The sequence below is a fragment of the Lithobates pipiens genome, unplaced genomic scaffold (assembly GCF_037356315.1).
Source record: "Lithobates pipiens isolate NorthernLeopardFrog02 unplaced genomic scaffold, aLitPip1_a1.2 Scaffold_18, whole genome shotgun sequence".
Classification (NCBI taxonomy): Eukaryota; Metazoa; Chordata; class Amphibia; order Anura; family Ranidae; genus Lithobates; species Lithobates pipiens.
Genome location: NW_027507758.1, coordinates 617815570 through 617833195, shown reverse-complemented (window position 1 = coordinate 617833195; position 17626 = coordinate 617815570). Strand labels below are relative to the sequence as shown.

Below are 17626 nucleotides of genomic sequence, written 5' to 3'. Positions count from 1 at the left end.
CTAGAATTGAAAAATTAAGACTTTGGAGCAGACGTTATAGGCACCAGAAAAGGAATACAAAGTATAATTAGAAAAATAAATAATTTATTAAACATGAATATAAAAAAGACAATGTCACATTAAAAGCAAAGGGTATTTGGCTCTCAATAAGAGAGACTGCACATGGATTTGTGTATGTAGTCCCTGTTATTGCTTGGGCAAGGCTGGTCGACGTTTCGCTCTCCCTTCCTCAGGACTTAATTTCCTGACAAGGCTGGTCAACGTTTCGCTCTCGCTTCCTCAGGACTTAATTGCCTGACAAGGCTGGTCGACGTTTCGCTCTCGCTTCCTCAGGACTTAATTGCCTGACAAGGCTGGTCGACATTTCGCTCTCCCTTCCTCAGGACTTAATTGCCTGACAAGGCAGAGGGATTCTGTGTAAGAAAGGGGAAATAATCATATTTCATATATAGACAATGGGCACATATACATAAATCTCAGGGGTGAAGTTTCCGCATAGCAGAAATACAGACATGGTGCAAGAGATAACCACTCACATAGAACAGCAAAGCCTCTTAGGTGTGGCATGCCCCACCCCAAAAGTGGCTGGATTATACCGGAGGTCATGCAAATATCCAGATAGTAAGTCAAAGATCTATATCATATAAAGAATAAGTGCTGTCAATAAACAGCAAGCCGAGATAATATGTTCAACCGGCAAGACAGCATTATTTTTATTTTTAGCAATTACTCACTCAGCTATGGGTGCGTTACATTTATCATGCTAGAGCCTAGCAGGTGTGCATCTAGAAGTCAAGAGGACTCAGGATAGCATAGCAGTTACTTCACCATAGAAATAGAGAAAAAGAAAAAGTCATCAAATGTGACCAGTTATTGATAAAGATCGTATATCCCACCATCAGATAATAGTGAAGAATTACCTCTCAGGGGTAATAGGATTTCACCATACAGTGGAACCTCGGATTACGAGCATAATCCGTTCCAGGAGAATGCTCGTAATCCAAAGTATGGGAATATAAAAAAACCCCTATGAGTGGGACTTTATAGGTAATACCATATCAACATTAATAGAAAAATATAAAATTTATTGTACAAAGAGAAAAAATATATAATTAAAATTACAAAAAATACATGAATGAATCAAGGATGCATAGTAATGTACCAATAATAGTGGATTGTTAGAATGGAAATGACCCAAACCCAACGACGTTTCAGAGACGAGTTGTATTCTCCTTCATCAGGGGGATTTCTCAACTAATACCATATCTACAAAATTTAAATGTAGAGCAATCAGCCAACAAAACACATGAATAATCAAGGATGCATAGTAATGTACCAACAATAGTGGATTGGTAGAATGGAAATGACCCAAACCCAACGACGTTTCAGAGACGAGTTGTATTCTCCTTCATCAGGGGGATTTCTCAGCTAATACCATATCTACAAAATGTAAATGTAGAGCAATCAGCCAACAAATCCTGGCATAGACTATTACAATATCATGAGATTAGTACAAAACATATACTTACATCCTAGTCATTAGATGAGTACATTTGAGCATCCAAAACGATTTTTTAAAAAAAGAAATAAGGAAGAGACGTCATGACACAGGGCCCCGACCCGATCCCATCCGCCCGTATGCTAATAGGGATCGTATAAATACTTGAAATAAAGGGAAAAATTCAGGGGGATAATGTGAAAAGGTCCCCCGCTATATCACATATCCTACCAGCCACACTGGAGTCTAGATTACCAGGCCGACAGCAGGCTGACACGTATACTGGGGCCCCATAGATGGAGATCTGAAAAAGAGGGGCAGACATTAAAAAAACAAAAGTAATTATGATGTACAGAAATGGCATGAAAAAAAATATATATAGAGAGGTCCATGACATATTGTAAAAAATAAGACCTCACCTCGGTCAAATAGTAATGTTGCTTGCAGGCCAATAGCAGAGCAGAGAGGGGTGCCCTGGGGACCCCGGGAATTCAATGAATATGAACCCGCTGGCAGGTAAAGATGCTATCATAAAGAAAAGAAAAATCCAAAAAGAAAACCACAGTAAACCAAATTATAAAGCCAAATATGTCTGTGTACATCATGTACTATCTAGAGTAGATGTGAAATACATCAAACCCAAGAGACATTAAAGGGGTTATAAAGGTTCATTTTTTATTTTCTAAATAGGTTCCTTTAAGCTAGTGCGTTGTTGGTTCACTTACCCTTTCCTTCGATTTCATTTCTAAATGTTTTTTTTCTTTGTTTTCTTTGTCTGAATTTCTCACTTCCTGTTCCTCCTCAGTAAACTGGTCTGGCGGACTAAACACCGCTCAGATGATGGTGTGAAGTTTACTGAGGAGGAACAGGAAGTGAGATATTCAGACAAAGAAAAAAAACATTTAGAAGGGAAATCGAAGGAAAAGGTAATTGAACCAACAATACACTAGCTTAAAGGAACCTATTTAGAAAATAAAAAATTAAGCTTTACAACCCCTTTAATATTGGCTGAAGAAAATATAAATTACTGGCACAGTCTGGGTCTGAATCATGGATCCCAAGAGCACCTAAAATGAGTGTCCATCTCCTAGCTCTGTTTAGCCTGTAATGAATCCATGCTTAAGGTCCGGTTCACACTGAGGCAGCACGACTTACAGCGATACTGCCTCAGGTGACCTGGACGCGACCACTGCGGCGACTTGCAAAACGACTTCTGTATAGAAGTCAATGCAAGTCGTCCCAAAAGTCGTACAGGAACCTTTTTCTAAGTCGGAGCGATTCTGGTTCCATTGCACAGAGCGGGACGCAACTTGTCAGGTGGCTAAGTCGCCTGACGAGTCGCCCCTGTGTGAACCGGCTCTAAATACTAATCATAACACAGCTGATCAGTCAAATATGCCAATCAGCTGTGTGTCAGTCTAGCCCAAGCCAAACCTCCAAGGGCGGGCCCCCCGAGACGTCACTGCGCCACACCTCCACACCGCGCAGGCGCCGCAAACAAAGCATAGACCGGGCAACTTGCCAGTACAGTCCAGTGCCGCAAGAGCGCTGACGTCACACCGGAAGTGCAGTGGAGGGGCACGACGCAATAGAGTCCCACCGGCGCGACGAGTCATGACGCAAATCACCGTGGAAACCAGAGAGGAGGGGGTGATACATGGTGGTAAAGTAAAGCCCCTCCCATCTGCAAGCCCCAGCAAGGGACTATCCCCCCGTGCCGGGCATACATGATGAGGATGAAAAAGAGCAGAGGCATATGTTTTGCCCAAAGTTCCTGATCACTAGGAACAGCAGATCTCTCTCTACTTCCCTGACAGAACGGGGATCTGTCTGTTTACATTGACAGATCCCCTTTTGGCTGAAGTGCCCATTTTCTCCTAACTCCCATGGCCAATAGAAAGCCAAATAAAGGCGTCACCCTGCCTTAATGGTTCTCCATAATGTAGAATAAAGACAAGTTTGTAGGAGTCAAACTGTGAGTGGATAACACCCTCGTTATGGTCTTGGGATGAGCAAAGACAAACTGGTGGAGGGGCTTAGAAGGAGAAGCAGAGACACAAGCTACAGTGGTAACTGGTTTGTACTGGAGACCACACTGGACTGACGATTCGACCTTACGGTCATTTTCGCTTGTAGACTTGGAAAAGATGGAAAGAGCACCCGATGTCCAAAGAAATGCAAGTTTTAGGTAGACTTAAAGTGGTTGTAAAGACTCATTCTCAGTATAAACAGTTATTGCCTTGTTATATCCTGGAGGGCCGGGACTGATGTGAATGTACAATGTATCTGTAAAGCGCTAGGTAAATATAACTACCTGTAAAAATAATAATAACAATGAGAAATGTGTTTTTTCCTGCAGAGTTGGTGAAACCGGGCACCTGTCCTGTGGTTAACACCCTTGTAAAATGTACGCTCCCCCATCCCCAGGAGTTGTAACGTAGACTTGTATTGTCTCGGGACTAGGGATGAGCCGAACACCCCCCCACTTCGGTTCGCACCAGAACCTTCGAACGGACCGGAAATTCATACGAACTTTAGAACCCAATTAAAGTCTATGGAACTCGAACTTTCGAAATCAAAAGTGCTAATTTTAATGGCTAATATGTAAGATACTGTCCTAAAAAGGGTTTGGGGACCTGGCTCCTGCCCCAGGGGACATGGATCAATGCAAAAAAATTTTTTAAAATGACCGCTTTTTCGGGAGCACTGATTTTAATGACGATTAAAGTGAAAAAATTTTTTAATATTCCTTTAAATATTGTGCCTGGGGGGGGTGTCTATAGTATGCCTGCGAAGTGCCACGTGTTTCCCGTGTTTAGAACAGTCCCTGCACAAAATTACATTTAACGGAAAAAAAGTCATTTAAAACTGCTTGTGGTTTTAATGTAATGTCTGGTTCAGGCAATATGGATGAAAATCAGTGAGAAAAATGGCATGGGTAGCCCCCGCTGCCAATTACCAGCACCTTTAGGTCTTGTACAGATATTAAGGGGAACCCAAATTTAAAAAAGAAAAGGCATGGGGCCCCCAGGCCCTATATACTCAGAACAGCAGTATACAGACGGTGCAAACAAGACAGGGACTGTGTAGGTTTGTTGTGTTAAGTAGAATCTTTTTGTAATTTTGAACAGAACAACACCAGCAATAAGGGGTATCTTCAGGTGTATACTGTGCAGGAGGCACACAACACCCACTGTAACAGTGCTAGGTTCCCAAGCAAAAAGACACTGTCCCTGCCTATCTTGCTCTTTCCCTGCATGCCAACACACTGCACAAGGCCACCGCACTGGCTGCCTTATATAGTGTGGGGCGTGTACTAAAACCCACTGCGCTATAATTGGCCACAGGCATCCTGCCTGTGGCCAATTATGGCTCTCCTCGCTGCCGGCGCTGTGATTAGCCAAGCATGCGGGGTCACAGTGCATGCTTGGCCAATCATGAGCAAGCAATGCACTGCAATGGCGTAGTGCATTGTGGGCCGTTCGCGCCACACGAATATGGTGCGAACGGTCCACAAAGTCCTGAATTTGCCGAACAGGGGAACGGCCCGAAGTTCGAGTAGAACACCGAGCTCATCCCTACTCGAGACAATGAAGTTCTATGACGTCGACTGTTCTTATGGTTGCTCGGATGACTGTGATAAGATGTAAACATTGTAGATAAAGGATGAACAAACTCTGGAGGTAGAAAGCAACATATTTGCGAATATTTTTCAGACAGGAGATAGGGCAAGTTCACACCACTGAATCAAAAACGCACCAAAAACATGCATGCAGAAAAGCATCTGGAACGTATCCAGACTGCATTTCTATGGTGTGAGCTGGCCCATAGAGAGATACAAAGTAACATTGTTTATAAACATTGATCATACAGGAGATAGAAAGATACAAAGTAACATTGTTTATAAATATTGATCAGATATGTGAGTTTTAGGTAGGTTTAAAGTGGTGGTAAAGACTCAAGGTTTTTTTTACCTTCATGCAGTCTAAAAAACCTTCTGTGTGCTGCAGCCCCCCAATACTTACCGGAGTCCGATCTTCCTCCAGCGCTGTGCACGGGGGCCTCAGCTCTGCCGGGTCTCTCCCTCCTCGTGGGCTGAGACAGCAGTGGGAGCCATTGACTCCCACTACTGTCAATCACAGCCAGTAAGCCAATGAGGAGAGAGCAGGGGCAGAGCCGAGCCGCGCTCCATGTGTGAATAGATATACAGAGCAGCGGCTCAGTAGCGAGTCTGCTTGGGTACCCCTGTAGCAAGCTGCTTACTATGGGGGCACACAACAGGAGGAAGGGGCCAGGAATACCAGAGAGGGACCCAAAAAGAAGAAGATCGTGGCTGCTCTGTGCAAAACCACTGCATAGAGCATATAAATATAACATGTTTGTTATTTTTTTAAATAAAAAATTGCCCTATTGTTTTGGATCCCAGACAAATGTCTGGCCGAGTTATCTGCACCTGGTCTAATTCAAATGTCCATGCATGCATGTTTAGAAGGAGTACGCTGACACACACTGTTCAGTGAAAAACTTCCTTTATTGTTCTGGGCATATAGCCCCCTTTATAGTAAGAGATGACTCATTGTTTGCAAAGCATCATCTCAGGTGTATTCTGTGCTGTCAAGCAGAGATTGGAGGACCCTTATCTAAGGGGTCCTCTGGCCAGTTTCATCCAGGTTTTCTGCTGATGGCTTGTGGACTCCTGGACTCTCTCCGATGGGAGGGGGGTCTCTAGGTGAAGCATTTTTAGTAAGGAGATTCAGCATATATCTTTAATTAATAGAAAACAGTCATTTAATCAAAGTATTAAACAATCCATAACACTATTACTTTAAAAGGCATTTATTGAAATTAGCATCATGTACATAAAGCCAACGTGTTTCAGGTGAAAGGACTACCCCTTCTTCAGGGCTGTTACTGCATGCTATTAGATGGGAAAGATTGTTGCCTCTGCAGCTACTGTATAGTCGGGACTCTGTCAGCCTGCTATCTGAAATCTTGCAATTAATATATCCAGTTTGGGAACCATTCCCATCTAATAGCATGCAGCAACAGTCCATAATGAATAAAGCCGGATACTCCGTGTACTCTTCATAAAGAAATCCTTTTTGTGGCTACATGTAAAATGACAAAGCATTAGATATGCAATATGTTTCAGCTTATACAGCCTTCCTCATAGCATACCAACAACAGCCCTGAAGAAGGGAAGTCCTTTTCCCTGAAACACATTGGCTTGATGTACATGTCCCTAATTTCAATAAACACCCTTTAAACCTACCTAAAGCTTGCATTTGTTTGGACGTCGGGCACTCCTGACTTCTTTTCCAAGTCTACAAGCTACAGTGCGGAAGTCTCACAGCGGTAGGAGGAAACTCTGATATAAAAAGCAGGAGGTTCATTCTACCCAGTCGTGTCTATCCAAATCTGACAAATGTTCATTTTTCATGTAATAACGCTTCTATGTGACATATTGAACGGTAATGTGTTTGGATTATATTGCTCATTCCTGCCTTCATTGTCTCCTCATCCAGGGTGAAGTCACAACAGAACGAGACAAGTCACAAGGTCTTTCAGATGATGAGAATGGCATAAGTTCTTTTCTCCCGTGGGGACATCACCCTGTCAATGACTTATAATGACTAATAAATAACTAATGACTAATGTCAATGACTAATAAATGATCATTCCAATCTATACCATGACAATTTGTGTGGTTTCTATACTTTTGAAGGTTCTCATGAATCCAGGTCATGCTATAACTAATAGTAGTTAGTCACATGTCACTGGTGTTGTTCTGTAATGCTGGAGACGTTTCGCAGCTGGTGGCTTCCTCAGCCGCAACGAGTGTCAAGATCATACCTCAGCCACAGAGGTAATTCCGACACCTTCATCCAATCAGCACAGAATGTGTCAAGGCAGATGTTTATTGTACAAGAACATGGGAGGTGTGAAAGTTTGTGACACTCACCTTGTTCTAAATAGGGATGAGCCAAACACCCGCTTCGGTTCACAGCAGAACATGCAAACAAGCAAAAAATTAGTTCGAACACGCGAATACAGTTAAAGTCTATAGGACACGAACATGAAAAATCAAAAGTGCTAATTTTAAAGGCTTATATGCAAGTTATTTTCATAAAAAAGTGTTTGGGGGCCCGGGTCCTGTCCCAGGGGACATGTATCAATGCACAAAAAAGGTTTAAAAACAACCGTTTTTTTGAGAGCAGTGATTTCAATAATGCTTAAAGTGAAACAATAAAAATGAAATATTACTTTAAATATTGTGCCTGGGGGTGTCCTTAGTATGCCTGTCAATTAGCGCATTTTTCACCTGTTTATAACAGTGTCACAACAAAATCGCATTTCTAAAGGACAAAATGTCATTTAAAACTGCTCACGGCTGTAATGTATTATCGAATCCCGGCAATATAGATAAAAAATACCAAAAATAATGGTGTGGATGTCACCCCCAAAATCCAGAGTTCAATAACCAGATCGGGTAATCAGCCAGACCAGAAGTCAGGGATCCAAGTAGAGCAACAGGAAGCAGGATAAGGAGCCAGAAGGGATGTCGGCAAGCCAGTTTTTAAACGGAACCGCAGGAGATGGTTTCTTGTGATGTGACCAAGGCGAAGGCAGAGGTGAAGTGAGCTGGACAGCTTTAAGTAGGCAGGTCAGACGAGCATGATCAGGAACAGCTGGTAACTGTGGAGAGAGATAAGAGCTGGCAATTAGCCGACAGCTGAGCAGCCAGCCCAGAGAAGGAAGGGCTAAGCCAGCCCTGACAGTACCCCCTCCTCAATGACCCCTCTCCCTCAGAGGGCCAACGGGCTTGAGGGGAAACCATCTATGGAACTCGCGGAGGAGGACAGGGGCATGTACATCCGAGGATGAAACCCAGGAGTGTTCCTCCGGACCTTAACCCATTCCAATGCATCAGGATGTGCCCACGGAATCTACGGGAGTCAACAGTGGATTGTACCTCATACTCCTCATGGTTCTCAACCTGAATAGGGTGAGGGTGTGGCACCGAGGTGGTAAATCGGTTACAGACCAACAGTTTTAATAAGGAGAGATGAAACACATTTGAGATGCACATACTAGGAGAAAGGTCCAACGCGTAAGCCACTTGGTTAATCCTGCGAAGGATACAGAAAGGCCCAATAAACCGAGGTGCAAACTTCAGTGAGGGAACGCGAAGTCGAAGGTTGCGAGATGACAGCCAGACCCTGTCTCCAACCTGGTAGGAAGGCGCAGGCAGGCGTCTGTGGTCAGCATGGAGTCTGTACCTATCATTAGCATGACGCAAAGCCTCCTGGACTTGTACCCAAGTGGAACAAAGACCATGGAGATGCTCCTCTAAAGCAGGAATACTCTGCGGAACAAATGAGTCAGGCAACATGGAAGGTTGGAAACCACAATGCACCATAAATGGAGACAACCGGGAGGCAGAATTCAAGGCACTGTTGTGAGCAAACTCTGCCCATGGTAATAGGTCTGACCAGTTGTTATAGTGGTCAGAAATATAGCAATGTAGGAATTGCTCCAAGGACTGATTGGCTCACTCTGTGGCCCCATTAGACTGCGGGTGATACGCAGAAGAGAACGCAAGCTGGATTCCCAACTGTGCACAAAAGGCTTGCCAGAACCAGGAGACAAACTAACTACCCCGTCCGAGACAATCACCTTGGGTAGCCCATGTAAGCGAAAGATCTCCCGAGCAAAAATGGAAGCCAGTTCCTTAGAGGTAGGCAACTATTTAAGTGGAATACAATGACACATCTTTGAGAATCGGTCAACCACCATAAGGGTAACAGTGTTGCCTTGGGAGTTGGGCAACTCCACAATGAAATCCATTGACAGGTGAGTCCAGGGCCTCTCTCCATTGGGTATGGGTTGTAGGAGGCCCACTCAGGGCCAGATTAACATAGGGGCTATTGGAGCTGCAGCTTCAGGCCCCTTACCTTAAGATAGGCCCATTTAAAAAAAAAGGGGGGGGGGGGGTAGGTAGCTGAAGGTCTACCCCACTACTGGTCAAAATTTGGGGCTCCTATCACCTATGGTCCTGGTGATACGGGGCTCTTTTCGCAGCCTGTCAGAAGCTACATACAGAGCGGCCAGTTTAAATATAAGCTGGCACACTCTGTTTGCAGCAGACTGAGAGGATTAGCTCACAGCGCCTCTCCTCACTTCTTGTCAGGCCGCGTACACACGCGGGGACTGTTCGCCCAACTTTGTCCGCTGAACAGTGTTTCGGCGGACAGTCCGCCCGTGTGTGGGCTTTCAGCGGACAGTTTCAGCGAACAGTTTGCTGAACAAGGTTTTTCGGAATTTCCGAAAAACTGTCCGCTGAAACTTGGTTTCAGCGAACAGTCCCCTCGTGTGTAGTCTTGTTCGTCAAACTAAGTTCCGCGCATGCTCAGAAAGGATTTACACGCCGAAAGTTGTAATGCAGTGTATAGGACGTTGTATTTTCCGTCCCGTCGTACGTGCCGTTCACGTCATCGCGCACGGTTTCAGCAAACTGTTCGTTCGTCGTGTGTGGGCATGTCCGTCCATGCTAATTTTGAGCGGACTGTTTGCTGAAACTGTTTGACGGACAAAGTTGAGCGAACAGTCCCTGCGTGTGTACGCGGCCTCAGAGGCACTGAGTTAAATGGATAGCTTGGAGACTGCAGTGTATAACAGGCAGAACCGTCTGTGAAACACGCTCGCAGTAGTAGCAGCATAGTCCAACAATGTAAAACTGCCATTCAGCAATGTAAACAAAAGATCACAGATCACTTTTCAGAGGGCAGTAAGCATTACTGCAAATGTGAAAGAAACGTGAAACACATCATCCATTTCCCACTCACCACCAACCAGGTCACTCTGCAGCCACTTCCCATGTAAGCCACATCCCTTCAACTTATATCACAGGTGACCATTTCCCAATGTGCAGATGACAGACCCTACTCCAAAAGATATCACTCCCAGTTACTTCCCCCACCCTCTGATTGATGTCCCTCCATGACCACCTCACACCCCCCCCCCCCCCCCCCCCCCCCCCGCTGACAGATATCTCTCCCCAGCCTGTCTCCACACACCTGCTTACCTGCTGACCTGTGGATGGGGGAATCACTCCTACAGTGTTATTGTGTTCTGCCAGTGGGGAGCCTTCCCTACCTACACAATACAATGATAAGTGTTGCTAACTATAGCTGGTAGCACTGATTGTTTTGGGAAAAACCTGACAGGCTGGTTGTACTCAAGTCGATTTAATAGATTGATTTGTGTACAACCAGCTAGCCCATACATAGATCGACTATGGCTGGTCTCTGCTTAATTGGCTTAATTGGCTTAATTTAAATTCATGTATGGCCCGCTTAACCACTATGCAGTCCTGAAGCATCCTTTTACAAACCTTTACAGTTTTCCTTCCCAGATTCCGTCATCCTCCTCAGCTGTATATAGTGCCCACTGTCATAATCTCCACACTCCTCTCCTATACATAATGCCCACTCTCATACCCTCCACATGCCTCTCCTATACATGTGCCCACTGTCATACCTTCCAGACTCCTCTCCTATACATAGTACCCACTGTCATACCCTCCACACTTCTCTCCTATACATAGTACTCACTATCATACCCTCCACACTCGTCTCCTGTACATACTGCCCACTGTCATACCCTACACACTCCTCTCCTGTACATAGCGCCCTCATAATACCTTCCACACTCCTCTTCTGTACATACTGCCTCTATCATACCCTCCAGACCCCTCTCCTGTACATACTGCCCCATCATGCCCTCCACATTCCTCTCCTGTACATACTGCCCAATGGCATACCCTCCACACTCCTCCCCTGTACATAGTACCCACTGTTATACCCTCCACATTCCTCTCCCTCACCTGCACATACTTCTCACATCCATACTCCACCCCTATGCCTCTTACACACAAAAACAGTTCTTTAAAATTATATTGCATATGCTCAATGTTACCAGCTCTAGAATGGGCACATTTTTGTTCCATCTTCACCCTGTCTTCCTTCCAGGTTCTGTGCCTTCAGTCACTTGCCCTGGCCAGGCTGTGTTGCTGTCACTTACATGCATGCTCATTTGCATCCTCTCTCTCTAATCCCCCCTCTCTCTCATCCTCCCTCCCTTACCCCTCACTCCTCTCTCATCCCCTCTCTCTCTCTCTCTCTCTCTCTCCCATCCTTCCTCTCTCTAATTTAATGTGCAATTTTAATTATTTTTTTTATTTTTATTTTTAATAAAAAGCCCCACCATAATCCTCAGCACCAGGCCCATGATGTTCTTAATCCGGCCCTGGGCCCACTGGAAGGTGTCGTGGATTCTTACTCTGAGCACACACGAGACAGCCAACAGTCAGGGGCTTGACCAGAGACGAGAAGTTACGAATAAACTTCCAATAGTAGTTGGCAAAACCCAGGAAACGCTGCAGAGGACGTAAACCCATGGGTCGAGGCCACCGTAGGACTGCCGAAAGTTTCTCTGGGTTCATCGAAAAACCAGCAGTGAAAATGACATAGCCCAGGAATGTAACCTGTTCACGATGGAACTCGCACTTCTCCAGTTTACAATGGAGACAGTTCTCTCTTAGTTTCTGAAGCACACGACAGACATCTGTGCGGTGGCTCTCCAGTTACTTGGAAAATATGAGGATATCATCGAGATAAACCACCACACAAAACTGCAACAAATCTCAGGGGACATCATTAATAAATTCTTGGAAAACTGCCGGGGCGTTAAAAAAGGCCAAAAGGCATAACCAAGTATTCATAATGGCCTGTTCTGGTATTAAGCGCAGTTTTCCACTCGTCGCCCTCCTTAATGCGCATGAGATTGTATGCCCCTCTCAAGTCAAGCTTCGTGAAAACCGTTGCTCCCTTGAGGTGGTTAAATAACTCTGTAATAAATGGAATTGGGTAGGCATTCTTACCAGCACCAGCAGGAGACGAGGATTTGTGGATGAAAACACGAGAAAGTGCGTCAGCAACATACTCCTCCATGGCCTTATCCTCCAAGACCAACAAAGGGTAAACCCGGCCACGAGGAGGTATGGCACCAGGTTGAAGGTCAATTGCGCAATCATAAGACCGGTGTGAAGGCAAACTACCGGCTTGACCTTTATCAAAGACATCCGCAGAGAGACGCGTGAAGCCCAGATGCATGGGTTCATCTTCACTGACCGACTCGGTACCAGGAGGCATGGGAGGTGAGGGAGGCATGGGTGGGACTACAAAGCTCAGAGGCAAACATACAGGAGCGCTCCTTAAGAGAAAGTCTTTCTCTGAGTCTGGAATCAATGAGGATGGCAAATGAGATCAAGCTCTCCAGCTCAGTGGGTATATCTCGGGCTGCTATCTCATCCTTGTTGGAATCCGAGAGACCATGAGAAAAAGCAGCCACGAGGGCCTCATTGTTCCAAGCAACCTCTGCTGCCAGAGTACGGAATTCAATGGCGTAGTCGGCAACAGTTCTCGTACTCTGTTTGATGGACATGAGGCACTTGGCAGAAGAAGCGGAGCATGTGGGAACGTCAAATACCCTTTTAAAGGAGGCCACAAACTGAGGGTAACTCAAGACAACAGGTTTTTGCGTCTCCCATAGAGGGTTAGCCCAGGCCAAGGCTCTATCAGAAAGCAAAGATATCACAAAACTTACTTTGCTTCTGTCTTTTGGAAACGCCTGGGGCAGCATTTCGAAGTATATCTCAACCTGATTGAGAAACCCTCTGCATTGAACTGGATCGCCCCCAAATCGATGGGAAAGCAGAGCGTAACCAGACATACCTCTTATAGAGGTAATACTCGAGGCGGGTGCCTGCACAGAGACTGGCACAGCAGCAGGGAAGGCCTGCGACTCAGGTTGTACCGAAGCAGCCACCATGGGGGATTCCAGGTGAGCCATGCGACTCAGGAGCGTTTGTAACGCCAAGGCAAACTGATCCATGCAGTGATCTTGCTCATCCAATCTGGAAAAAATATTACCAACAAGTGGATTGACTGTATCTTCTGAATTCATGGCCTTCGCCTACTGTCAGAAACCATGAATCAGACCAAGACAGAAGTACAATTAAATCACACTTGTTTATTAAATAAAAATAAAAAGGTAAATAGAAAAGCGTAGTCAAAGCATAGCCAGAGTCCAGTAACCGGATAGAGTAGTTAGCCAGGCCAGAGTTCAATAACCAGATCAGGTAATCAGCCAGGCCAGAAGTCAGGGATCCAAGTAGAGCAACAGCAAGCAGGATAAGGAGCCAGAAGGGATGTCAGCAAGCCAGTCTTTAAACAGAACCACAGGAGATGGTTTTTTGTGATGTGGCCAAGGTGAAGGCAGAGGTGAAGTGAGCTGGACAGCTTTAAGTAGGCAGGTCAGACGAGCATGATCAGGAACAGCTGGTAACTGTGGAGAGAGATAAGAGCTGGCAATTAGCCGACAGCTTAGCAGCCAGCCCAGAGAAGGAAGGGCTAAGCCAGCCCTGACAATTATCCACGTCATCTCCCCACTTCAATATCCACAATCTCCCCACTGTAATATCGACAATCTCCCCACTGTAATATCCACGTCATCTCCCCACTGTAATATCCACGTCATCTCCCCCACTGTAATATCCACGTCATCTCCATCACTGTAATGGACATCTCCCCCACTGTAATATCCACGCCATCTCCCCCACTGTAATATCCACGTCATCTCCATCACTGTAATGGACATCTCCCCCACTGTAATATCCACGTCAACTCCCCCACTGTAATGGACATCTCCCCCACTCACTGTAATATCCACACACATCTCCTGCACTGTATATCCACAGACAGCCGCTGGGTGTACCAAGATGGCCGCCACTCCGGAGCTAGGCCGAGTTATTGCTCTCCTAGCAGAGCCAGGTCAGGTGCATGCTTTGGCCAATCATCAAACGCAATGCACTGCGATCTCGCAGTGGATTATGATGTCTTCTGCAGCCCTTGAATTTTCAGCAAACGCCTCATAATCTTTGCTGTTCAGCGAACACTCGATGTTCGAGTCAAACTTATATTCAACCCGAACATCGTGCTCTTCCCTAGTTCTGATTATGTAGTCCAATCCACAATGCCATAAAGTCTGGAACTAGTGTTGACCCTTTGGGTTACATGGCTGAAAGTGCACATTGCATAGTTGCCAACATTGTAAAAAAAAAAATCGGGACACTTTTTTGGCAGTAGGCGGAGTCGTGGTATAATTAGGGGGCGGGGCATGCATTTATAGGTGTGGCATAGGAAAAGGTAAAAATGCGGCGAAATATGGCCGTGGTTTACGTGAAATAGTGGGCGTGGCTTACATAGGGCGTGGCTCAAAGGGGTGTGGTTAGAGTCTGAGATGAATGCGGGATGGAGAGGGAAAGGAGGGGGATGGAGAGGGAAAGGAGGGGAGGGGGATGGAGAGGGAAAGGAGGGGGTGGAGAGGGAAAGGAGGGACAGCAGCCCCCCGATCCTACACCACAATAGCAATATGTGTTTTCCAGAGTTTGACAATCAGCAGATAAAGATACTCCAAATACCTGGTGTTGGTGCTTCAATCATCCCGGCACCATGATTGTTATGGTGTCAGGATGATTGAAGCGCATTATTTCTATTATTACATTGTAATATGAAATTAAATCATTCAACTCACCATAATGCCGAATCAGTGGGAGCCATGAGCGCGTCACTAGCCACGTTGCCTGCCACCAGATTCCATCAGATGTCCCAAGCGGAGTCTGTCCTTACATCAGGTGCCCCATCAGAGGTACCTTCCTCACATCTGTGCCCATCAGCGGAGCCCCTCCTTACATCTGGTGCCCCTCTGACATCCACAGACCGCCCCCCCCCCACATCCACAGACCGCCCCCCCACATCCTGCACAGACCTGCCCCCACATACTCCACAGACCGGCCCCCACATCTCCAGACTGGCCCCCGACATCCACAGACTAGCCCCCGACATCCACAGACTGGCCCCCGACATACCACTGGCCCCCAACATACCACTGGCCCCCAACATCCACAAACTGGCCCCCAACATACCACTGGCCCCCGACATACCACTGGCCCCTGACATCCACAGACTGGCCCCCACATCCACAGACTGGCCCCCACATCCACAGACTGGCCCCCGACATCCATAGACTAGCCCCCGACATATCACTGGCCCTCCACATCCACAGACTGGCCCCCACATCCACAGACTGGCCCCCGACATCCACAGACTGGCCCCCGACATACCACTGGCCCCCCACATCCACAGACTGGCCCCCATATCCACAGACTGGCCCCCGACATACCACTGGCCCCTGACATCCACAGACTGGCCCCCACATCCACAGACTGGCCCCCACATCCACAGACTGGCCCCCGACATCCATAGACTAGCCCCCGACATATCACTGGCCCTCCACATCCACAGACTGGCCCCCACATCCACAGACTGGCCCCCGACATCCACAGACTGGCCCCCGACATACCACTGGCCCCCCACATCCACAGACTGGCCCCCATATCCACAGACTGGCCCCCGACATCCACAGACTGGCCCCGACATACCACTGGCCCTCACATCCACAGACTGGCCCCCACATCCACAGACTGGCCCCCGACATCCATAGACTAGCCCCCGACATATCACTGGCCCTCCACATCCACAGACTGGCCCCCACATCCACAGACTGGCCCCCACATCCACAGACTGGCCCCCGACATCCACAGACTGGCCCCCGCATTCACAGACTGGCCCCCGACATCCACAGACTGGCCCCCGACATACCACTGGCCCCCACATTCACAGACTGGCCCCCGACATCCACATAGTGACAGACTGGCCCCCGACATTATCATACCATGACTGGCCCCCGCCCCGACATCCACAGTGACAGACTGGCCCCTGACATGCCGCCGTTGCCGCGCGCCGCCCACTGCACTTTACACACACATACACTGGCAGCGGGGGTGGGCGGCGCCACAGGTACTCTATTGTAGACCAACTTCTGGTCTTCTTAAAAATGGCGGCCGGCGGAGACATTGTCTCCACCGGCCGCGGACCTCTAGCGGCCGGCGGCAAAAAACTGGGAAATTCTATTTCCCGGGACAAACCGAAATTCCCGGGACAAAATGAATTCGGAACAAATGTCCTAATCCCGGGAATGTCCCGGGAAATTCGGGACAGTTGGCAACTATGACATTGCTGTCAAATCACCAAGGTAGAATTGTTAAAATGGCATTATATAAAGATGACAATGGTGTCAAACGCCCACAAACCCCACAGCATTTGCACCCCCATGCTCCACTGGTCTAGGAACCTGACGTCAGCAACACCAGAGTAGGGTCCATAGCCAGGGTCATCTTATTAGCAAGTAATGCACTGGGGCCCTTACCAGAATGCCCCAATTTACGCACATACTCTCAAGAATTAAAGTATAAACAGTTGATAGAATTAAAGTGGTTGTAAACCTCAGATACAAAATATGAACAAAGCCTATACCTCTATATTGTGTACTTGTCTCTATCCAGAGCATTAAGTGTCATTTCTGTCTGCTGCTTCCTTCCTCTCCTATCTGCATGAGTCACTTCTGACAATTTTTCCTGACACCAAGAGCAGCGCAGGGAAGCTGTTGTCACAAATCTTACCTGTTCTGGCACACTGGCACTGAGCTAAATCTACAATCGGAATGACATCTCCTGGTGCTCTTCTGACACTTTGCAGGGGTTAAGGGAGAACCCATGAGCGTCTTACTACTGTTGCTGCTTGTGTGAGATGTGTACTGTTCCAATCACATGGGAAGAACAGGAGAGGAGGGCCAGCGAGGATTGGAACAGTACACATCTCGCCCACATAAGCAGTGGCAGTAGGAAGATGCTCCACTCCCAGAGTTCTTCCTTAACCCCTGCAAAGCACTGGAAGAGTTCCAAAAACTGTGGAGAGGGGGGACCCCCCATGCACCTGGTAGCCCTGGAAAGTGCATGAAAAGCCACAGATATTTTTTTTTTACTTTTGGATAACTTTTTTATTGTTGTCTGTGTCTCTATTGACCACCACTGGTCTCTGGCATAGAAGGTGAAAGGAAATGCAACATGTTTGAGTTGTGACGCCAACAGGAAGTGGAAATCCTCCA

At 46.8% G+C, this 17626-nt stretch overlaps 1 protein-coding gene across 2 annotated transcripts in view; it reads left to right on the top strand.

The window, feature by feature from the left end:
* LOC143989310 (WAP four-disulfide core domain protein 2-like) overlaps positions 1–17626 on the top strand; it is an 88002-nt gene that overhangs the window by 21542 nt on the left and 48834 nt on the right. Inside the window, exon 5 of one of the 2 annotated variants that reach the window (XM_077489395.1) lies at positions 7024–7186. The exons of the other annotated variant lie outside the window; for it this stretch is intronic. Within the exon in view, the coding sequence (XP_077345521.1) occupies positions 7024–7028 (5 nt within the window). The 3' untranslated portion in view covers positions 7029–7186. Of the gene's footprint in view, positions 1–7023; positions 7187–17626 lie in introns of those variants that run through there. 2 annotated transcript variants of the gene reach the window in all.